Raw genomic sequence first — 20,884 nt, 5'->3', positions numbered from 1 at the left:
ACAGTAAAAAATAAAAGAACGTTAATCTCACAAATACTGGTACGAAACAGTTGCTTATAACTTACTGAATGCTCAAGCTTGATCCTGCTCACGTCTCCTGAATCACCCTGTATAGAAGCGGGTCACTAACGTATTTTAAGTCGAAACCCCCCGTACCGAGAAGCATCGTCGGTTGCACGCGTTGGCGCAGCGACGCAGATTGCGGGCTTAAAATATGTGAGTGTAGTTTTAATATATTTTTGGTACTTAATAGTTATAAGTTAATATATATAATGACGTACTTTTCATGGGCGCCCAACTCAACTATAATTTTAATTTCGATACGCTGTAGTCAACTATAAAAAAATTGACCAATCACGTGCCGCCGCGCTCCCATATAAAAGACTTAAACGGGAAATTTATGTTTTAAGTACTACATTTTTGTTTACTGAGATAATTACCCACTTTCATGAATAATTCGATTTTATAGTAAAATAGTATTATTTTAGATGCTTCATAGAAAAAGTATTGTATGCAATAGTTATATAATCAAGCTTTTCAATCTCCTATCTTACTAAGGCAACTCAGCAAGCTTCGTTGCCTAAACACGGTACTCGAATGAAAAGCTCTCTATTATATAACGATTGTATAAAATATTGTCTCATGGATGTTTTGTTATTAAGTGTCACCTGTATGAATGGCATGGCACACTTTCGCCAGTATAATAAGTTTTTGGCAAAAATTTCATTTTTGGTACAAGCTTTTATTGCTGACTGTACTTTTCTTTCCACATGCAACTAATACTCATCAAGCAAATTCTAAAAACCCCAAACACAATTAGGTTGCGTTGTTTTATCACAGAGTTCCTATGTCCACCTCTTATCTCCATCATCAGATCAGCTCGATGGTACCATAATATTGCATTGTCACCCGACTTACATATGTATGCAAATTTTCAGCTCAACCAGAAACCGGGAAGTGGATCAAATTTAACTTGCAAGATTTGATTACAAACAGACAACGGTCAGGTGAAAGTAAATAAAAGCTTGTAAAAGAGGCTTAGTTCTAGACATACTTCTTGTATTTTTAGAGTTTTTTTGCTGCATAGTTGCCGAGTTTGAGAAATAACATCAGTAAATATTGTATTTGCGGATCAATGTTCATACAAATTGGATGATACACTACTGTGTGAAGAATATATACTATTTTCGCCGCCCGGGGATCTCCAAACCTTAGCATATTTTAGTATTAACGGCTTATCGACTGCATTTTTCAATAACGACTCCGTATGTGAACTAAAATTTACTACAGGAAGACAATAATATAGAGGAATAAAGCGGAAAAACATTGGAATGTGGGTACTATTATTAGGTGTACGTTTTTGGTAAAATTCCATCTACTTACTGTAAATTTGTGCGGGAGGGCGGACAAGGTTGGCAATGATTTTGGTTTATTTTTTCAAACAATATGAAAAAAGAAACTTTTAGCTTCAACAAGTTTAACTTAGTTCAAATTTGTGCACTTCTGTGGTCAGATTTTTGCCATTCACATATGGCACATTAAATAATTAAGTAGCTCTTCCAAAAGAAGGTAAAAATATACCTTAACATTAAAAAGTGTCAGTCTCTCTTTCGGTTTATTTGTTCTCTATACGAAAAAAAGATTGTAAATAAACTTTGCATAAACAGCAAATATTATAAATTTACAGTACATATGGTGCTACTTTACCGCCCTAGTGCGATAATTAGCACATTACGTAACTATGTCGAAAATTTAAAAGGTCATATGTACTGTAAAACGTTGTACGATACATGTGCGAATAGGTAAATCGTTCCGAATTTCCTATTTTTCGCACTTGTATCGTAATATAGCGTTATAACAATTCGCATTTCGTCATGCTCCCGCTTAAATGTAAACCTTTAAGTTAACTCTACAATTATCCTACGCTCTACCAATTCTCTATTTAAGGTACAATTCTGAACAGAGCGGCGTCGACAGCATTTACGCGGCCATAGAATCGGACCAAGATAACTGCATGGAATTTGCATAAGTGTGGAAATGTCATCATTCAAATTTCCATGAGAGTATGACGTTCATAAGACATTTTGTTGTGTTCTAGCATAGAGTGCTAACTCCATACATTAGTTTTCTTACCAAAACGCGGGTTATGTCGTAGTCGACATCTAATAGTGGATTTATCAGTACCTCTACTTGACACCAGATGTCACGTGCACGGGTGCCGCGACTGACGAAAAAATTACTGCTAAAACAATTTACAACTAATATCACAAGCAGGAGTTGCGTGCGACTTGCAATCCGGAGGTCGCGGGTTCAAACCCCGGCTCGTACCAATGGGTTTTTCGGAACTTATGTACGAAATATCATTTGATATTTACCAGTCGCTTTTCGGTGAAGGAAAACATCGTGAGGAAACCGGACTATTTCTAACAAGGCCTAGTTTACCCTCTGGGTTGGAAGGTCAGATGGCAGTCGCTTTCGTAAAAACTAGTGCCTACGCCAAATCTTGGGATTAGTTGTCAAGCAGACCCCAGGCTCCCATGAGCCGTGGCAAAATGCCGGGACAACGCGAGGAATAAGAAGAGATTACAAGCAGCAGTTGAAAATAGATTTACAGTTAATCCGGTTATAAAATTAGCTGAAAATTATTGAGCATTAGACTTTTCGTTCGTCGCGACATCTATTGTCAAGTAGCAGTACTGATAAAATCGCTACTTGACGCTAGATATCGACTACGAAAATAACCTGCGTCTTGGCAAAGAGAATATAAACTTTTAGAACGCCATTTGACTTTGATCCTTATTCTTGCACTGATATGTGTGAACATTTTTAAACATCATAAGTGGCGCCATCTAATATATCAAAGGCCAAAGATATGGCAGCATCGTTTCGAGCGATGGCGCCATAATCTTTTGGTAGTGCCCGGTAAGATGGCGCCACTTTTTGATAGTGTTGTGTTTCTGCCGGTGAGTAAGGTTGCCAGAGCTCAACGGAGGGGGTGGGGTTAGGGTCGGCAACGCGCATGTAACTCCTCTGGAGTTGCAGGTGTACATAGGCTACGGAGACTGCTTACCATCAGGCAGGCCGTATGCTTGTTTGCCACCGACGTAGTATATAAAAAAAAATGTAACAAATTTTACACATATCAGTGAAAGAATAAGGATCAAAGTCAAATGGCGTTCTAAAAGTTTTAATCATGTGTCGAAAGATGGCACCTCTATTTAAAATTCTCTTAAGTTTTGGTAAGAAAACTAATGTATAGAGCACTATCCTTACTTATTTCTCTATGGTTCTAGTCAATGCAAAGTTAGCTTGGACTGTAGCATATACTGTCTGTTCCGCTCCGTTTGGAAAGGTTCCCGTCTGGGGCAGTGAGCAACCGCCGGTCTAATACAAGTATACATACAATTATCATAACGAGAACAATTTGTCTAAAATTAATTGTCAGATCCTATCCTAGTATTAAATAGCGTCGTGGCACCTTACATTTGCAAACAGTAACAATGCGACAAAGCTATTTGTGTCGAAGGCTAGTTCCCACTTTTTCGCTTACCAAAGTTTATGGCAAGCGATAAAGTGGGACTTTTTGCTTAGAAATGACACATACAAAACTCGCGAAGTCACAGTTGGGACGTCTCTTGAATTATTACCGATTTAAATCTTACGTCTAGCCGATGTGTCTGTACAAAATTGAATTTCACTGGAACTGTTCTGAACTAGTTTGTTTACGGGTACAGTAATGCCAGGTTTGTAATAACTATCGGTTATATAACTTATTTATCGCTATTGCATTTATAGGGTAAATCGTTAATAACTGACCACTCTTTAATAACAATTCATCTTATACTAATAATCAAAGATAAATTAATTAGGATGCGTAAAATCTAAGACAAATTCGTCCTTCGAATTTGACAGATAAACGAGATGGCGCTGTACAGCTCCATACATTTTGCGGTAACTTTGAATATCAAAAGTTGACGTTTGACAATTCAGTGAGCGCAAAACATACAAACGTACAGCGCCATCTGTTTTGGATGTCAAACTGAAATGGGCACGTTTTATTCTTAGACTACCTCTCTATTACAATCAACTCTCTTTGCTAAAAGTATATTCTGTTCACCTTTAAACATAATTCATTTTAGTATAAGGTGGCTAGTTATTAAAGGCTGGTCAGTAATTCTATACCCTATTCTCTAGTACAATAAAAAAGAAATCATAAAATTTCTGTATGAGATAATTTTCAAATTCCACAGTAAAATAATTACTAGTGATAAACACGTGTTGAAAAGTAAATTTCCCAAATTTTTACACGCTCTACTTTGCCACAGTAGTTTATTTTTTAATGAATATTTTTCATTACTAATCATTTAAAAAAATGTAAGTTTCCGATAGCTATTGAATCTGGCAGTCTGGCCACCGAGTAATGGCAGTAGAAAGCTGGATTAACCGCACTTTTGCCGGCTGGTGGTAGTTTTTGATATTTATAGGTGCATCGTATTGTAATTATGTAATTAATATGCCTAAATGAAAAATTCTCTGTAAAGTTTCAAGACATGCAAGGTGTATCAAAAATAGTAGGGATCCGTTTAAGGGCATATTCGGAATCATGTTCTAATAACGAAAAGTAAAAGGTAAATGTTTTTGACGCGAAAAATTTTTGGCTTTATATGAAGAGTTGGCCGATTTGGACGTTTTTTTTACGATACCGAATATGTCCGTAAATGGATCTTCACTATTTTTAGTTCCACCTTGGAGGTTTATATAGCCAATTTACATCCAAATTCCACTAACAAAACTGCAACTACTTCCAAAAACGAACATCAAAATACGAGTTGTATTGACTCGTGAAAGCTAGAGTCCTTGCAGAATAATTTTTTGAATTTTGAGCTTCATATACAGTATTCGTTTGGGATTTTTTTATAAACAATATAAGGGTGTGTTTCACTGTCGCGACCGCGCACGTCATCAGTGATCTAAGCAGGCAGGGGGTCAATAAAAACGCGATCTAACCAGCCAGTTCCTTCTAGCAGTACCCGGGCACAGCATAATACTGTCAGAGCAGGCGCACCACCTCAGGACCTGCACGAGTACAGCCGCGCGGGCCTCAGCTGCTCAGCGCCGCGTCGTCCAGGAGCGGCACCTTGGCCACCTCGAAGAAGATCTGGTGCGAGTACTTGTTCCGGACGGTGCTGATGGCCGATTTGGGTTTCTTGTGCAGCGAGGCGTTCTGTTCTAGGACGATGGGGAGGATGTCTTGGAACGTGTAGCCTGGAAAATAAGAAGCAACACTTGTTACGAGTATGACTAGTGACATTTTCTATGACTTCATATAACCCCATTGGAACTGTCACGAGTCATACTAACATACTAATTTTACGTTTTAACGTGACAGCCTCTCGGCACTGTTAGCAGGGGCGTATTCACCCTAGGGCCAAGAGGGCCACGGCCCGGGGCGGCAAAACACCGGCGACCGGTCTGGCCTAGTGGGTAGTGACCCTGCCTATGAAGCCGATGGTCCCGGGTTCAAATCCTGGTAAGGGCATTAATTCGTGTGATGAGCATGGATATTTGTTCCTGAGCCATGGGTGTTTTCTCAGTATTTATAAATATTTATATATTATATATATCGTTGTCTAAGTACCCTCCACACAAGCCTTATTGAGCTTACTGTGGGACTTAGTCAATTTGTGTAATAATGTCCTATAATAATATTTAAAACAGGGTATTTTTTCTTAACTTTTTGACCGCCAAAGACGTCATATGACGCGCGCGGCTACGGCCCAATATCAACCTTCATGCGTACCGACAAGGTTCACGATTACGCGCCGCGTGCGATAGGCGTGGCGTTCAAAAGGTTAAATGAAATAAATACATGGGAACAAACTTATAAAAAACCACCTAGAACCAAACTAAGCAAAGCTTAATTAAAACAAGAAATATTGCTGTGATAATCCGCGAGAAAACAACGTATTTTTTTTTCTTGTTTTAATTGGCAAAGTAACGCCTGATTCTATTAATTAAGCAAAGCTTGTGTTATAGGTCATCATCATGTCCTGGCCGGTTTCGGCCACGGCGACTTGGTGTGTACGAGCTATTGAGAGCGACGATCGTGAGCTCTCAGGTCAGGTGGCTATCAAATTGAGTTATTTCTATAGAAGAATTTTCGCGCTCGCTACGCTCGCATTTTTATTTCGATTCTTTATGATTCCACATACATCCGAAAGTTGTACTCGTACTAGAGCGTAGTCTAATAGACACTGTTCTAACACGAACCAAAATATTGTCTATGTTGACATTAACAGATGAGCAAACAATAATAGTTACTTGTGAAATATTCCAACGTAAGCGTCCAGTGTCCAAGGGATTTCATACTTAGCGCTATGTAAAGGGCTGCCGCCGCCATTTTGCTGTCAGTGTTGTACTAGAGCGTAGTCTAGTAGACACTGTTCTAGCACGAACCGGACTATTGTCTATGTTTGCATTAACAGACGAACAAACAATAATAGCTACCTGTGTAATACTCCAACGTAGGCGTCCAGTGTCCAAGGGATTTCATACGTAGCGCGATGTAAAGAGCTGCCGCCGCCATTTTGCTGTCAGTGTTGTACTAGAGCGTAGTCTAGTAGACACTGTTGTAGCACCAACCGGACTATTGTCTATATTTGCATTAACAGACGAACAAACAATAATAGCTACCTGTGTAATACTCCAACCTAGGCGTCCAGTGTCCAAGGGATTTCATACGTAGCGCGATGTAAAGAGCTGCCGCCGCCATTTTGCTGTCAGTGTTGTACTAGAGCGTAGTCTAGTAGACACTGTTGTAGCACCAACCGGACTATTGTCTATATTTGCATTAACAGACGAACAAACAATAATAGCTACCTGTGTAATACTCCAACGTAGGCGTCCAGTGTCCAAGGGATTTCATACGTAGCGCGATGTAAAGAGCTGCCGCCGCCATTTTGCTGTCAGAGTGTTGTACTAGAGCGTAGTCTAGTAGACACTGTTCTAGCACGAACCGGACTATTGTCTATGTTTGCATTAACAGACGAACAAACAATAATAGCTACCTGTGAAATATTCCAACGTAAGCGTCCAGTGTCCAAGGGATTTCATACTTAGCGCTATGTAAAGGGCTGCCGCCGCCATTTTGCTGTCAGTGTTGTACTAGAGCGTAGTCTAGTAGACACTGTTCTAGCACGAACCGGACTATTGTCTATGTTTGCATTAACAGACGAACAAACAATAATAGCTACCTGTGTAATACTCCAACGTAGGCGTCCAGTGTCCAAGGGATTTCATACGTAGCGCGATGTAAAGAGCTGCCGCCGCCATTTTGCTGTCAGTGTTGTACTAGAGCGTAGTCTAGTAGACACTGTTGTAGCACCAACCGGACTATTGTCTATATTTGCATTAACAGACGAACAAACAATAATAGCTACCTGTGTAATACTCCAACCTAGGCGTCCAGTGTCCAAGGGATTTCATACGTAGCGCGATGTAAAGAGCTGCCGCCGCCATTTTGCTGTCAGAGTGTTGTACTAGAGCGTAGTCTAGTAGACACTGTTCTAGCACGAACCGGACTATTGTCTATGTTTGCATTAACAGACGAACAAACAATAATAGCTACCTGTGTAATACTCCAACGTGGGCGTCCAGTGGCCAAGGGATTTCATACGTAGCGCGATGTAAAGAGCTGCCGCCGCCATTTTGCTGTCAGAGTGTTGTACTAGAGCGTAGTCTAGTAGACACTGTTCTAGCACGAAGCGCGCCAGGGTCAATGTTGGCATCGACAGGCGAGCACACTGTAACACGACCAAAGATACTTATTGTTAGCTGAAATTGTTGGAAATAACTCTCAAGCGTCGGTTGCTCCAAAACATAATGTAAGATTCGTCAAATTTTATAGAATGGGAGGTTTCATAGTTCACTGTTGAGCTGTATGTTTGACGACCGGTTTGGCCTAGTGGGTAGTGACCCTGCCTACGAAGCTGATGGTCCCGGGTTCAAATCCTGGTAAGGGCATGTATTTGTGTGATGAGCATGGATATTTGTTCCTGAGTCATGGGTGTTTTCTATGTATTTAAGTATTTATAAATATTTATATATTATATATATCGTTGTCTAAGTACCCTCAACACAAGCCTTATTGAGCTTACTGTGGGACTTAGTCAATTTGTGTAATAATGTCCTATAATAATTATTTACTAGACGAAAACCCGGCTTTGCTCGGGTAAAATAATAACTCTGGCACACTCAGTTAGTCAGTAGAAAAATGCGGCTATATAATTTTTAAGAAAAAAAAACCGACTTCAATGAGGGAGACCGGTGGAAGAACGATTATTGTTGATTTTAGATTTCATAAAATGAAATTAAAAAGACAGCGTCCTACGCCTAATTATGTAGAAAAGGAGGTAACATGTTGTTTTTTGCCACTGCACCCACCTTGACACATTTCAGATTTGCCCTATGGTTGACTGGTAAGCCCGCAATAGGGTATTCGACTGTATTTATGATAAATTATTTCACACCATGCATGAAATAAAACACCAGATAATTATTAAAAAAATTAAATAGGATAAAAATATAAAAATGTGCCTTGAAAACCTAACTGCTTGGCAAAGAGAACAAATTGCCAAACGTGAACTATGCATCATTGAAGTTCCATTCTGATCATCATCAGCAGTTCCACTTCATCAAATGTTACTTTTTTAAATGTATATGCTTGATTTGTTAAAGAAAATACAAAAATCACTATATGTATGCCTTTCATATTTGAAGAGTTGACTCGATTTCTCATGGACCCCATCGTCAGAACTCCATCTTGACAAAAATTTGTTTTGAAAATTTAATTTACTTAACAAACACAGCGAACAGGAGAAATCGCCAAACGTGAATTATGCGTCGTTGAAGAGTTCCATTCTAAACATCATCAGCAGTTCCACTTCATCAAATGTCACTTTTTTAAATGTAAATGCTTGATTTGTTAAAGAAAATACAAAAATCACTATATGTATGCCTTTCATATTTGAAGAGTTGACTCGATTCCTCATGGACCCCATCGTCAGAACTCGAACTTGACAAAAATTTGTTTTAAAAATTTAATTTACTTAACAAACACAGCGAACAGGAGAAATCGCCAAACGTGTACTATGCGTCGTTGAAGAGTTCCATTCTGAACATCATCAGCAGTTCCACTTCATCAAATGTCACTTTTTTAAATGTAAATGCGAACTTGACAAAAATTTGTTTTGAAAATTTAATTTACTTAACAAACACAGCGAACAGGAGAAATCGCCAAACGTGTACTATGCGTCGTTGAAGAGTTCCATTCTGTTCATCATCAGCAGTTCCACTTCATGAAATGTCATTTTTTTTAATGTAAATGCTTGATTTGTTACAGAAAATACAAAAATCACTATATGTATGCCTTTCACATTTGAAGAGTGCCCTCGATTGCTCATGGATCCCATCATCAGAACTGAGTTTTGACAAAAACGGGACCAATCTGTATTCAAACAAAAAAATAATTTTCAAAATCTGTTCAGAAATGACGGAGTTATGGAGTAACAAACATTAAAAAAAAAACAAAAAAAGAACACAACCGAATTGATAATCTCCTCTTTTGAAATCTTGAAGTCGGTTAAAAATGTAGGCGTGAAGGGTTGTCCTCCCATAGAAAATTTTATTTACCGCGCCTTACTTTATACATCATTTACAAACAGTGACATACATAGTCATTCTTTAAAAAAAGTTTGTGCATCTTACACACTGGGTGCCAACCAACATGCCGTCGCAAAAGTGTTCACAATTTCCGAACGCACCCGTCGCTGTCATTTTCCAAATTAAATATGGCCTACCTTTTGTCATGTGTTTGTCATTAAATTAACACTTTTAAATGCAAAATACGCGATAATCCGAATTTTGCCAATATATGTAGTCGATTCAAAACTCTTATTTTTTAACGCTCTTTCATTTGAGTATAATTTCATTCGGGTCTACCGTACCCCTGGACGAAATTATTAATATAGATTATTTATTTATTATAACGTCGATCGCTATAGGGAGCGTGCATGAACTGTAGGAGGCAGCACGGGAGCCGTCAGATTTTTGGCGCGAGGCGTAAATGTGATGTTTTTTGTTCCGATGTAGCCCACAAGATGGCAGAACCTACCATGCACAAGAAAACACGTGACGTGTACATGTGCATGTTTATGATTCCGATTCAGGCCACAAGATGGCAGACCCTCCAACGCGCACGGTCCCTATCAGTGAGACAGCTTTGATTATTGCAACTGAGCCTATAATTAAAATTCTCGGCGAAATACATATGCAGAAAACCGAAGTTACATGGGTTCATTGGTGGGAGCTACAATGTAACATACAGACGCACAGATACACATATTAAACTTGTAACACAGAGCGCAATTTAGACCTATCAAACTAAGTACAGGTTAAATATTTTTATTTTAAACGGTTTATTATACAATGGGCTCCAGACAAAACATGCACACACATAGGAATTCTATCAAACCTTTCATGTTTTTTCTTTAATACTACGTCGGTGGCAAACAAGCATACGGCACGCCTGATAGTAAGCAGTTTACGTAGCCTATGTACGCCTGCAACTCCAGATTTACATGCGCGTTGCCGACCCTAAACCCCCCCCCTCGTTGACTCTGGCAACCCTACTCACCGGCAGGAACACAACACTATGAGTAGGGTCTAGTGTTATTTGGCTGCGGTTTTCTATAAGGTGGAGGTACTTCCCCAGTTGGGCTCTGCTCTAGATCTGGAATGACATCCGCTGTCTCTGGATTGATATCCGCTCTACCACCACATGAGAAGCTGTCTCTACCGTCTCCATGCATCCCCAGCATATGGGAATGTCTGTAACGCCTGGTATAAAAAGATGTTTGTGACGGTGTACTGACCCGAGCGTAGCGCCGCAGGAAGCGGTAGGAGAGCGGCACGCCGAGGTCGAAGTCCACGGTGCGGAGGATGGTCATCTCCATCTTCAGCAGTTGGCTCAGTGTGTACGCGCCATCGCAGATGTACAGGAAGTCATCTACTAGAGGGGGGATGCGTTCCTGAAAATAATTATATCATTATTAACACGAGAGAAACAATTAAAACTAACAGAATATAACAATCAGACCAAGCTATGTTGGCAGCGATTTTGATGGCCCAGCTTGTGCAAGTGTTAAGTAAACGTCATAATTTAACAGCACTTGCGTTGTCTGGGCTATCAAAATCGCTGCCAACTTATCTTGGTCTGACCTAGTTACTCTGTGGCGATTGCACTTGCAGTAGACAAGAAATATCAGTAATAAATAAAACCGGCCAAGAGCATGTCGGGCCACGCTCAGTGTAGGGTTCCGTAGTTACTCTTCCGTCACAATTAGCGTTGAAAATGTCGGAAAAAAACAAATGATTCTTTCGGGAATTTATGAAATATACGTTTTTTTCCGTTTTTTTTCGGATTTTTAAAGAAAAAATACAATAAGTCACTACAATTTATTTAATATCATTACTATTCATTTATTTCATCATCACTATCACTATGACCATAATTCAATTGTTTCGGCTATCATGTCGTCGATGTTGCCCATTTGTAGGTGTAAATTAGACCGAATGTAGATTAATTTGTTTAGCCGTTCTGGCAAAAGTCGATTGCGATCTTTAGTATGCGTCCTTCCAAATAATGACCTATTTCTTTCTGCGGCGGCAGATGATGGAGGAATGCTCAGTAATCGGATTGCAATTTTTGAAAGCAGTTTTGTAGAGCATAAACCTTTCCACCAATTAAGGGGATTTATTTTCGTGATAGGCCAAATACACTCGTTACCCCAGAAACCTCCTTTCGATTGATACTCGGCAAATTGACCCATCATATCGCTGGTGCTTAACTGCATATTATCTGTTAATTTCGTAATATACTGCACCATTTTTAGAAACTCTTCATCAGATAATAAAGCCACATAAAGCGTAACGAAGCCACACGATTGTGACAATTGAACTGAAGTGACACAGATGTCAATATTGTCAATAATCATTTACCTACACACCAGTATTAAGAAAAATAACCGATTGAAACCTTCACGAAAAAAACGATTAAAACGTTTTTTTCGGATAAATTGAAGCGGTAAATATTTTAAATCGACACGAGTTGCGAATTACCTATTCGCACATGTATCGTACAACGTTTTACAGTACATATGGCCCTTTAAATGTTCGACACAGTAACGTAATGTACTATTATGGCATTTAAACAGCTCGAAAATCAGATTTAAAAGTAATGTATCGTTCAACCTCTTTCATGTTCCATTCGCATAAAATATTATATTTCGGTATAAGAATGAAAAAAACCGGACATGTGCGAGTCGCCCTTGTCGCCCACCGAGGGTTCCGTACTTTTTAGTATTTGTTGTTATAGCGGCAACCGAAATACATCATCTGTGAAAATTTCAACTGTCGCTTGTATTTCATGAACCGTCATAGCTAGGACGGTTCATGAAATACAAGCCTGTTGACAGACGGACGGACGGACAGCGGAGTCTTAGTAATAGGGTCCCGTTTTACCCTTTGGGTACGGAACCCTAAAAAAACGTAATAAATAAGTTTTTACAAAAACTTCATTTTTAGTACAAGCTTTTATCGCTGACTGCACTTTTCTTTCCACACGCAACTAATACTCATCGAGACAACTCTAAAAACCCGAACACACAATTAGGCTGCGCTGTTGTATCGCAGAGTTCCCATGGCTACCTCCTGTCTCAGATTAGCTTGATGGTACCATAATATTGCATTGTCACCCTTACGTACTTATCTATGTAAATTTTCAGCTTCATCGGAAACCGGAAAGGGACCTATAATTTGACTACGCTAGTTTGTTTTGAAAAGTAACTGCAAACGCATCAGCAATAGTACATTACTATAGAGGCCGGGAAACGAAGGAATGCAGGCCAAGTAGATATAGACGGCCGAGCGTAGCGAGGCAGGATAGGCATACGCGGCCAGCAACCCCGTTTCTCGCCGAGATTTGTATAGTGCTTTTCTCAAACTTTTGGACCCGGGTACGTCCTTAAACTACGTCCACAAGAGAGGTATGGGCATTGTGAATGTCATCTCGCTTTGTGTGGTAGGGCACAGCACAGCGGATGTCATTCCAGATCTAGAGCAGAGCCCAACTGGGGAAGTACCTCCACCTTACAGAAAATCGCAGCCAAATAACACTAGACCCATAGTGTTGTGTTCCTGCCGGTGAGTAAGGTTGCCAGAACTCAACGAGGGGGGGGGGGGGGTTAGGGTCGGCAACGCGCATGTAACTCCTCTGGAGTTGCAGGCGTACATAGGCTACGGATCCTGCTTACCATCAGGCGGGCCGTATGCTTGTTTGCCACCGACGTAGCATAAAAAAAAAACTTGCAATGAAATAAAAAAAAGTGTAGTCAATTTGTTACACAGCTAAAAACAAATTACGAATCTACTACTATTTCATGGTCGAATGCCAAGACGTTGTGTCACAATTTGATGTTTAAAAGTAAAAGAAGGTTGCTTTACAGGCCTAGGAGTGTATGACTGTATGAAATTCCTGTACGTATCATCTTCACTCATCGCGCCGGATACGTCGTATTTCCGGACCTAATTTGAAGTCATGTCAACATTTCATTACAAATTTGAGAAAAACGAACTTAATAGTTTTGGTCATATTTTCATATGAAGTATTGTACCGTAGAAAGGCCACATAAACTGTCAGCGTCATTTTAAGAATTCTTATCTCCATACTAGTTCTACCTTTATAATTTTAAATTACGAAACCAATACTACAATCAGCTGTCATATTGTATATGACAGCTTGTACCTTCCCCAAACCAAATGGCAAGGCGTGAGATTTTTACCAAAATATATTTAGCAGCTGAGACGTTAGGGTGCATAAGGAATGAATATATTGTCTGACTTTACAGTGAGGGGTGCCATTGTGTAGGACGGACAGAAATCAGAGCATTGCATGGGTGGTTTTCAATTTGGCACATGGGGTTGGGGTGCGAATATAAATTGGGAGACTTGAAGAGATTATTGCACCCTTTGTACTTATTTGATCATGATTCAAGTAGCCCTTATCTAGATGAAATAAGCTTCAAAAGGTGTGAACCTGTGTAGACGGTAGTGGTGATATGTTTGGGAAAAAGGGAAGATTATTTGTGACGCGTGAAAAAATATGAAATGTAAATAGTTTGTCAGTGGTTTCCGGTAATAATCGGTGCGTATGGATGAGATAAATATCAACCAATTTTTTTGTCAGAAATACACTTAGGTCTTTCTAGCATCGTTCTGCCTAATGTTGTCAATATACACTTCAGTTTACATAAACTAAGTACGTGATTCCTGCCCAGGTAATTTACGGATTTCAGAGCAGATCCCTTTCTTTCGCATATATATGACTTTCAATAAGAAAGTCATAACGTAATGAAAAAATGATAGTCATATTATCATTAGTCATAACTCTGAAACCGTTATCTTTTCAGAAATTTCCTTAGGTTATCCTATAGATAGGTTAGGTTAGGTTCGTTTTATGGTAATCCTGAAAAGTTAGGGTTTCTGAGAAAAACCAAATTATGGCAAACGAAAATGCGGACAAACAATACATTATGACTTAAAACTTTATGGGAAGCAATAGAGACCCGTTTCTGAGTCATGGGTATTTTCTATGTATTTAAGTATTTATATACACATCATCAAAGAGAGTTTGAAATAGAGGTGTATTGTCAAAGAAAACTTTGTAGCCACGTGAATTTACTGCCATCTTTCGACACATGATTAAAACTTTTAGAATGCCATTTGACTTTGATCCTTATTCTTTCACTGATATGTGTCAAATTTGTTAAATATTAAAATGTTGCGTAGAGTGACGGAAAGAAGCGGCAAGGATATTTCCTCGGAGTCTACAACACACGTTGACAGTTGGTCAATATAGGGTGCTTCAAGGAGTGTACATATTTTTAAAAAGTTGGCAACAGGCGAAACCATCTTGTTTCAAATGCTATCTGGTCCATTTCACGCTGTCTCCAATACTGGACTTGTCTGTCAAGAACTAGATTATTGACTTATTAACACTTACGTCAAACTTGGAAGCAATGAACAGCGCAGAAGCCCCAAGCAGCTGCAGCTCCTCCTTAGTAAGATGCTCCTTCTCAGCCTGCTTCAGCGAGGACTTGGTTAGGTACAGGTCCACCAGCTTCACCGCCAAGTATAACGTCTCATGGTTAAGCTCGAAGCTCTCCTGGACCTCTACCATCCAGTCTACAAGGAGAGCTCGCATCCAGGAGGTGATGCCTTTCATCCGGGATAGGTAGTCGTCCACGGGAAATAGATGCTGGAAAAGTATAAAACCTATAAAGGTCGGCAATGAGCATATAGCAGGAACTTTCCATAGTTTATATTAGGAAATTAACTAATTATATTTTTGTTTAAATTAGGGACTGGGATCTAACCCATAAAAATCCACTATTAACCTTTTGAACGCTTTATTTCATAAACACAAGCATCACTCAAACGCCAAGTTCGCGGGCGCAAGGGAGCTAATGTAAACCTTAATATTATGGTGTGAAGGTTACTTTGACTTTGATAATTACCAACGACTTTAGGTGTTCTTGGCGTTGAAAAGGTTAAAATTGTCACCTGCCATTTATTTCAATGTAATTTTTTTGAGTATAAATGCTTTACTACGCTAATGAATTTATTTACATCAACATTTCATATGAATGGTACCTATGGCTATTAGTCTATACTAATAAAAAAAAATTAAAACTTGTCAACACAAAAATGTTGGCTTATCTATGCAAAAGTGAAAAGTTATTATAATATAAACCCCACTCAGGTCAGTGAGTTCGTTCCCCAAGAGCTCGCCACAAGCTCCTTTTTTTTAGCATAAAAAGATAAACTAGTATAAAAGGTAAACAAGCTATGTATGAAGTCATCAAAAACATAAACTCACCTCTCTATTTTTTAAATAATTGAAAATATCCATAGCATATTGTGATACTTGGAACACATCATTCCAGTTCTCCTTGTCAAAGTCCACCACTCCCGCAGGGGCCTGGTGGAAATCTGTCTCATCGTCTAGGGATTTGTTGGCTGCGCTGTCGTCTAGGTTGACTTTGTCTAGTTTCTCGCTGATCGCCTTGCATTCTTCTTTTGTGGGGTCTAAGGGGCTTCTGCAAGGGTGTAATGTATTGAGAATTGAAGCAAAATAAATATTATTGCAATACAACGAGGAAATGCTGCCAGCATCCTTGGTACAATGCCTCGACGGCCTATTTTAGATATAAGCTAGTTATAGTAATCATCTGTATATAACCATTATGTATTAGAAAATAAAGTGTAATTTGTATAAGATGTTATTACACAAATTGACTAGGCCCCGCAGTAAGCGCAATAAGGCTTGTGTTATATATAATATTATACACATTTATAAATACTTAAATACATAGAAAACACCCATGCGTAAGGAATAAAAATATCCATGCTCATTTAAGGCTTACCAGGATTTGAACCCGGGACCATCCCACCCACTAGGGCAGACAGGTAGATTATGTGAACAAAATGGTATTTTTGGGATATAAAACCTAAATGTAATGTTTGGTGAAGTTAGAACAGCATAGATACAGTGACAGATGTCAACTCCATACAATTTATAACCTTAAAACGCAATATGTTGCAAAATTGTACTGAGATGACATCTGTCACCATACAGTGTTTTTGAAAAATACTATAATTCGATCAAACTAAAGGAAGTTATTCTTATTATAATGATACTGTGGACCAACTTCATGTTTATCTTTTAAAGTTGTTGATTAAAAGCGTGGATGATAAGTATTTAAGTCAAGGTTCCAGTTTTTATTCGAATTTTTATGAGTAGGAGTCCCCGGCATGGCCGAATTTCACCTTCCCATACAAACAGATTTTGATTCCCATTTTAAAACTAGGTGTTGGATTGTAATTAAACTTTGCACAAGTTAGTTTATAGTGCTCCACCTTATAAATCAAACAAAATAGAGCAAAAACAAGTTTTGTATGAAAAACTTAGCTGTATTTTTTTTTACTATGGTATCTGAAGCTACAAAAACAATTACAGCCCAAGATATACCTTATGCTATTGGAAGTACAAAGTCTCAGAGCAATGAGCATAACTATGTTTGTATAGAGAACCAGCTTGCTGGGGGACCCTATGTGAAACTACTACCATTATGAATTTAAAAAAAAAATGCAAATAGTGCATGAATTTATATCCATTACTTTTTCTCAAGATAACTAAGAAAGTTGAATTTCATAATCCTAAAATTAAAAATGGCAGGCATAAATCATATCTTACATATTTTCTAATGCAGTCATATACAGTGAAGGCTCCCCAGAAACATCACTCCTCATTGATTTAGCAGAGTTTGACGAGTTGCTCTGATTCTGACTCTGATTTTCCTTCAGCACCTTTTTCTCAATATTCTTGAGGATGCCGTTCTGGGCCCGAGTCGCAACAGGCTTGGGCGGGTCCTTCGCAAAGTGCTTCTGTACAGACTCTAGGGCATTAGTGGCTACTCGTTGCAGCTGTTTTGACTTTGATGTTTTGCCATTTACTGTGACTTGTGGTTTGATGTTCTAAAAATAACATTGATGATTTGTAAAAAAAGAGTGTAATCATAACAAAAAACAAAACATGTGCTTTCTTTGTGGTTATGCATTAGTTAAAATTGTTAATGGATATTTAGTTAACTTTAATTGAATCAGTTGATAAATGTTGCACTTCAACAATTTTGGAGGGAAAGTTCATTGACCTGTATAAGAACGTAAATATAGCCTTACCTTATGATCATTAAGCCCAATAGTTATTATCTACATCATTGGTGATGTTTAAAACAAAAGAAGTCAAGAAAACCAAGAAATAGAGTACCCTCTATATACAAAAAAAAAAAAGAGAAATATACTTCGTTTAACCTTAAGTGTAGGGAGCATTTTAGACTCCACTGTGACCTTTTTGAGAGGCGCAGCCTTTTCTGGGGCAGCGGATTTGTTGAAGGCGTTGGTGAGGTCCCCGAACGCCGCTCGCTTTGCTGTCGCATCTTTCAGGGGACTGTCAGCCTTCCTCTTATTTGGCATCTTCATACTGTCTTTGTAGCTTTTCAGAGTAGCCATCTGCTTACTCCTCGTCGTGATGCCATGACTCAGGATACCGTTTAAGTTTTCATTGACGCCGATTGGCTTAGATGCCAACCTGGTTGGCGCCATTACGCACTGAAATCGGTAACCAATTCACGTGCACTGCTTCAACGTAGTAGTTATTAACACTAAGCACATAAACAGTTAAATATAATAGAACACGGATGATAAATGTAAACAAGTCTTTCGAAAATCTCACGTCTAACCGTCTAAAAATGGAGGCAAAACAAGCGAACGTCGCCCGTTGAGACAGCGTCAAACGGTTATCTAACGATTTGTGAATACTCACGTTTCTAGACGGCGGCGGCCGTTGTGTATTAGTTTAATAGTTATTTAAGGAGTTGCACGTCCCGATTGTTTGCTAAGAAATGTAAAATATTATCTAAACTTAACGAAAGTCCAGCCTGAAACCGGACTGAACTCCGACAACCACAGACAGAAACCGTTGCTTTAAAATTCTATTGGGCATCCACCTGGCCAATAGCAGAAAAGCTTGTGATTGAACGCTCCAAACTACGGAACTTAAAAGACACTTATACCGACAGTTATATTTTGAGAAAGGGCTTGTGTCTTTGATTACTACGCAAGTTATAAAACACAACTACTGTAATAAATTAAATAAATAAAGAATTTATTTACTATAAGTTTGACTCAAAAAAAAAAAAAAATAGTAGTTTTGTTTTTGTACGTGCTCGTGTAATGAAACGTGTAGGCACATTCAAAGTCCATCCTCTAGTTAGAAAGAGCAGTCAGCAAATTGTATGCTATTCTGAAAATAAATGTGCAAAACTTAAGGATTTTTATAATTTCGGGGCAAATTCGATTATTGCTATTGAATTTCACATAATTTGTTAGTTTTGTCACAGATTTTATTTTTATTAGGATGTGAAAGTAGTTTCCGAACGGACTTCATGGTGCCAGTGTAAAATATTGCCCTTAAATTGTTAATTTTATTACCATGGTAAATTGAAAATTTCTGTAAGGGGACTTGGTTTTAATTTCACGTTTTTATTGTATTTGCAAAACATCTTCTGAATAAAACAACACAATTAATCAAGTTCATTCAATTTAGCATCCTCAGTCACAGAATCAGTCATTTGTATTTCATTTCTTTAAAAAACATCGCATATTTTGGTTGCCACAAGTTTTGTATGTATAGACTGTGTGTATAAAAACCGCATGATACGACTGCCATTGCGGCATTTGATCAAAGATTCAATAAAATGACATATCAACTGATACTAGAAATTGGCTACTTGACTGTTTTTTGTAAATAATGTCAAACGATCTTGATTTTCCTGAGGATCGAATGTCTATAGTGTCTATACCGAACTCATGGCATTTAAGCAACACAAAGATCAGAAATGAGAGTTAAAGTCTGACGCTCGCACTTGACGATTGAAACGCCTCTAACAAAATGATAAGGTGATGTGACGTCACATCATATGTCTGTCCGAAATGTATGGAAGATCAAGGAAATTGCCATATGGCCCTGAAATATCGCGTTTATGTGTATAGTTGTGATACAATTTATTTTTCAATAAAATGTAAGGAATCAAATGGTATCATTTTCTTTTCTAATTTTGAAAGACAAAAACAAATTTTTTTTTAGACTTCGGAGCCTTGTATTTTTTTATAATCTCAATATATTTTTTTAATTCCTCTTTTTTATAATGGATGGCTCATTTTCTATCCATTTAACTAAATTTTGTTATAATATTCAACATGTGTCAAGTACCCAATTAGGTCAAGTCAAATACCTTTGTTTATCTGAGCCATCAGAGTTGTTCGAAATTTGAGTCATTTTTAAATCTAAACTGACGACGTAATTTTACGCAATAATAATATTTACATAGATAAGGAATTTTTTGCAACAAAACAATTTACCTTTTTGCTGGCAGTCATTTATTAATTTTTGTACGCTGGTTTATCATATATATAAATTATGTAGATAAAGTTGTAATAATTGAAATACCTGAGTTAATATTTTGAATCAAAACTTAATTAATATACAGGCTACAAGGTGTTTGAATCCTATGTGCAAACGATTAAGGTGGTGATTCCCGTTGCCTATACATTAATGTGTGAAAACGGCAATTTTTTTTCGTGATTTCGGGGTTGGTCCCATAATAAAAGTAGCTCAGTTTTGCAAATAGAATCGAGCCTTGTATTTAATTTAAAGCCAAGGGAGACACGCGGTATATATGACTAAGACAAAATTTAAATAATAGTAGCGTAGTAATCTTCAAATTGTAACACCTAATGTATAATGAAGAATAAATATTTTTTTGAATTCCACATTTAACGCGTTATATTTTAAATATACAGGAGAGGTTGATCATAAGCACCTAAATTTTTGATAAATGTTCAAATGCTTTTAGAAAATACATATTTACTGCTCTTTCTTTAAAGTAAGGTAACGCTCATTCATATCCCTTGACAAATATCTGAATTAAGGAAAAATTGCTGTTGGGATATTATTAACATGGTGATTATAACATTATGGGTGTTTTTATAAAAAATCTTTAAATTTGTCCTTGTTATACGCCTCTTTAAAGTAGTTTAAAGCTTTGCACAAAGGTACTAAACACTGTTCAATGCAATGAAGGGAATCAGTGCTTTTCCCATGGCAACATTTCTGAGTGCAATAATTTGACAGTCATGACAGTGACAT

The 20,884-nt window shown here is 38.1% G+C and overlaps 1 protein-coding gene across 1 annotated transcript; it reads right to left on the bottom strand.

Annotated features, from left to right (window-relative positions):
* Nucleotides 1–5,016: 5,016 nt before the first annotated feature.
* On the bottom strand, nucleotides 5,017–19,379 carry LOC133518146 (G2/mitotic-specific cyclin-B3). Its single transcript, XM_061851737.1, has 8 exons — nucleotides 18,500–19,379; nucleotides 17,989–18,285; nucleotides 17,372–17,652; nucleotides 15,995–16,214; nucleotides 15,119–15,373; nucleotides 10,932–11,087; nucleotides 7,628–7,802; nucleotides 5,017–5,265 (listed from the first exon to the last, which is right to left on the bottom strand). The coding sequence occupies exons 2-8, from the start codon at nucleotides 18,277–18,279 to the stop codon at nucleotides 5,102–5,104; spliced, it is 1,542 nt and encodes a 513-aa protein (XP_061707721.1). The 5' UTR covers nucleotides 18,280–18,285; nucleotides 18,500–19,379; the 3' UTR covers nucleotides 5,017–5,101.
* Between the last annotated feature and the right edge of the window lie 1,505 nt (nucleotides 19,380–20,884).

The sequence above is a fragment of the Cydia pomonella genome, chromosome 5, assembly GCF_033807575.1.
Source record: "Cydia pomonella isolate Wapato2018A chromosome 5, ilCydPomo1, whole genome shotgun sequence".
Classification (NCBI taxonomy): Eukaryota; Metazoa; Arthropoda; class Insecta; order Lepidoptera; family Tortricidae; genus Cydia; species Cydia pomonella.
This window is presented reverse-complemented; position numbering and strand designations above follow the sequence as displayed.

Coding starts and splice junctions, on each gene's coding strand:
- LOC133518146 (XM_061851737.1), bottom strand. CDS start 18,279: ATGGCGCCAACCAGGTTGGCATCTAAGCCAATCGGCGTCAATGAAAAC. Junction 16,215..17,371: donor ATGACTGCATTAGAAAATAT/GTAAGATATGAT, acceptor ACACCCTTGCAG/AAGCCCCTTAGACCCCACAA. Junction 5,266..7,627: donor CACGTTGGAGTATTACACAG/GTAGCTATTATT, acceptor CTTATTTTCCAG/GCTACACGTTCCAAGACATC.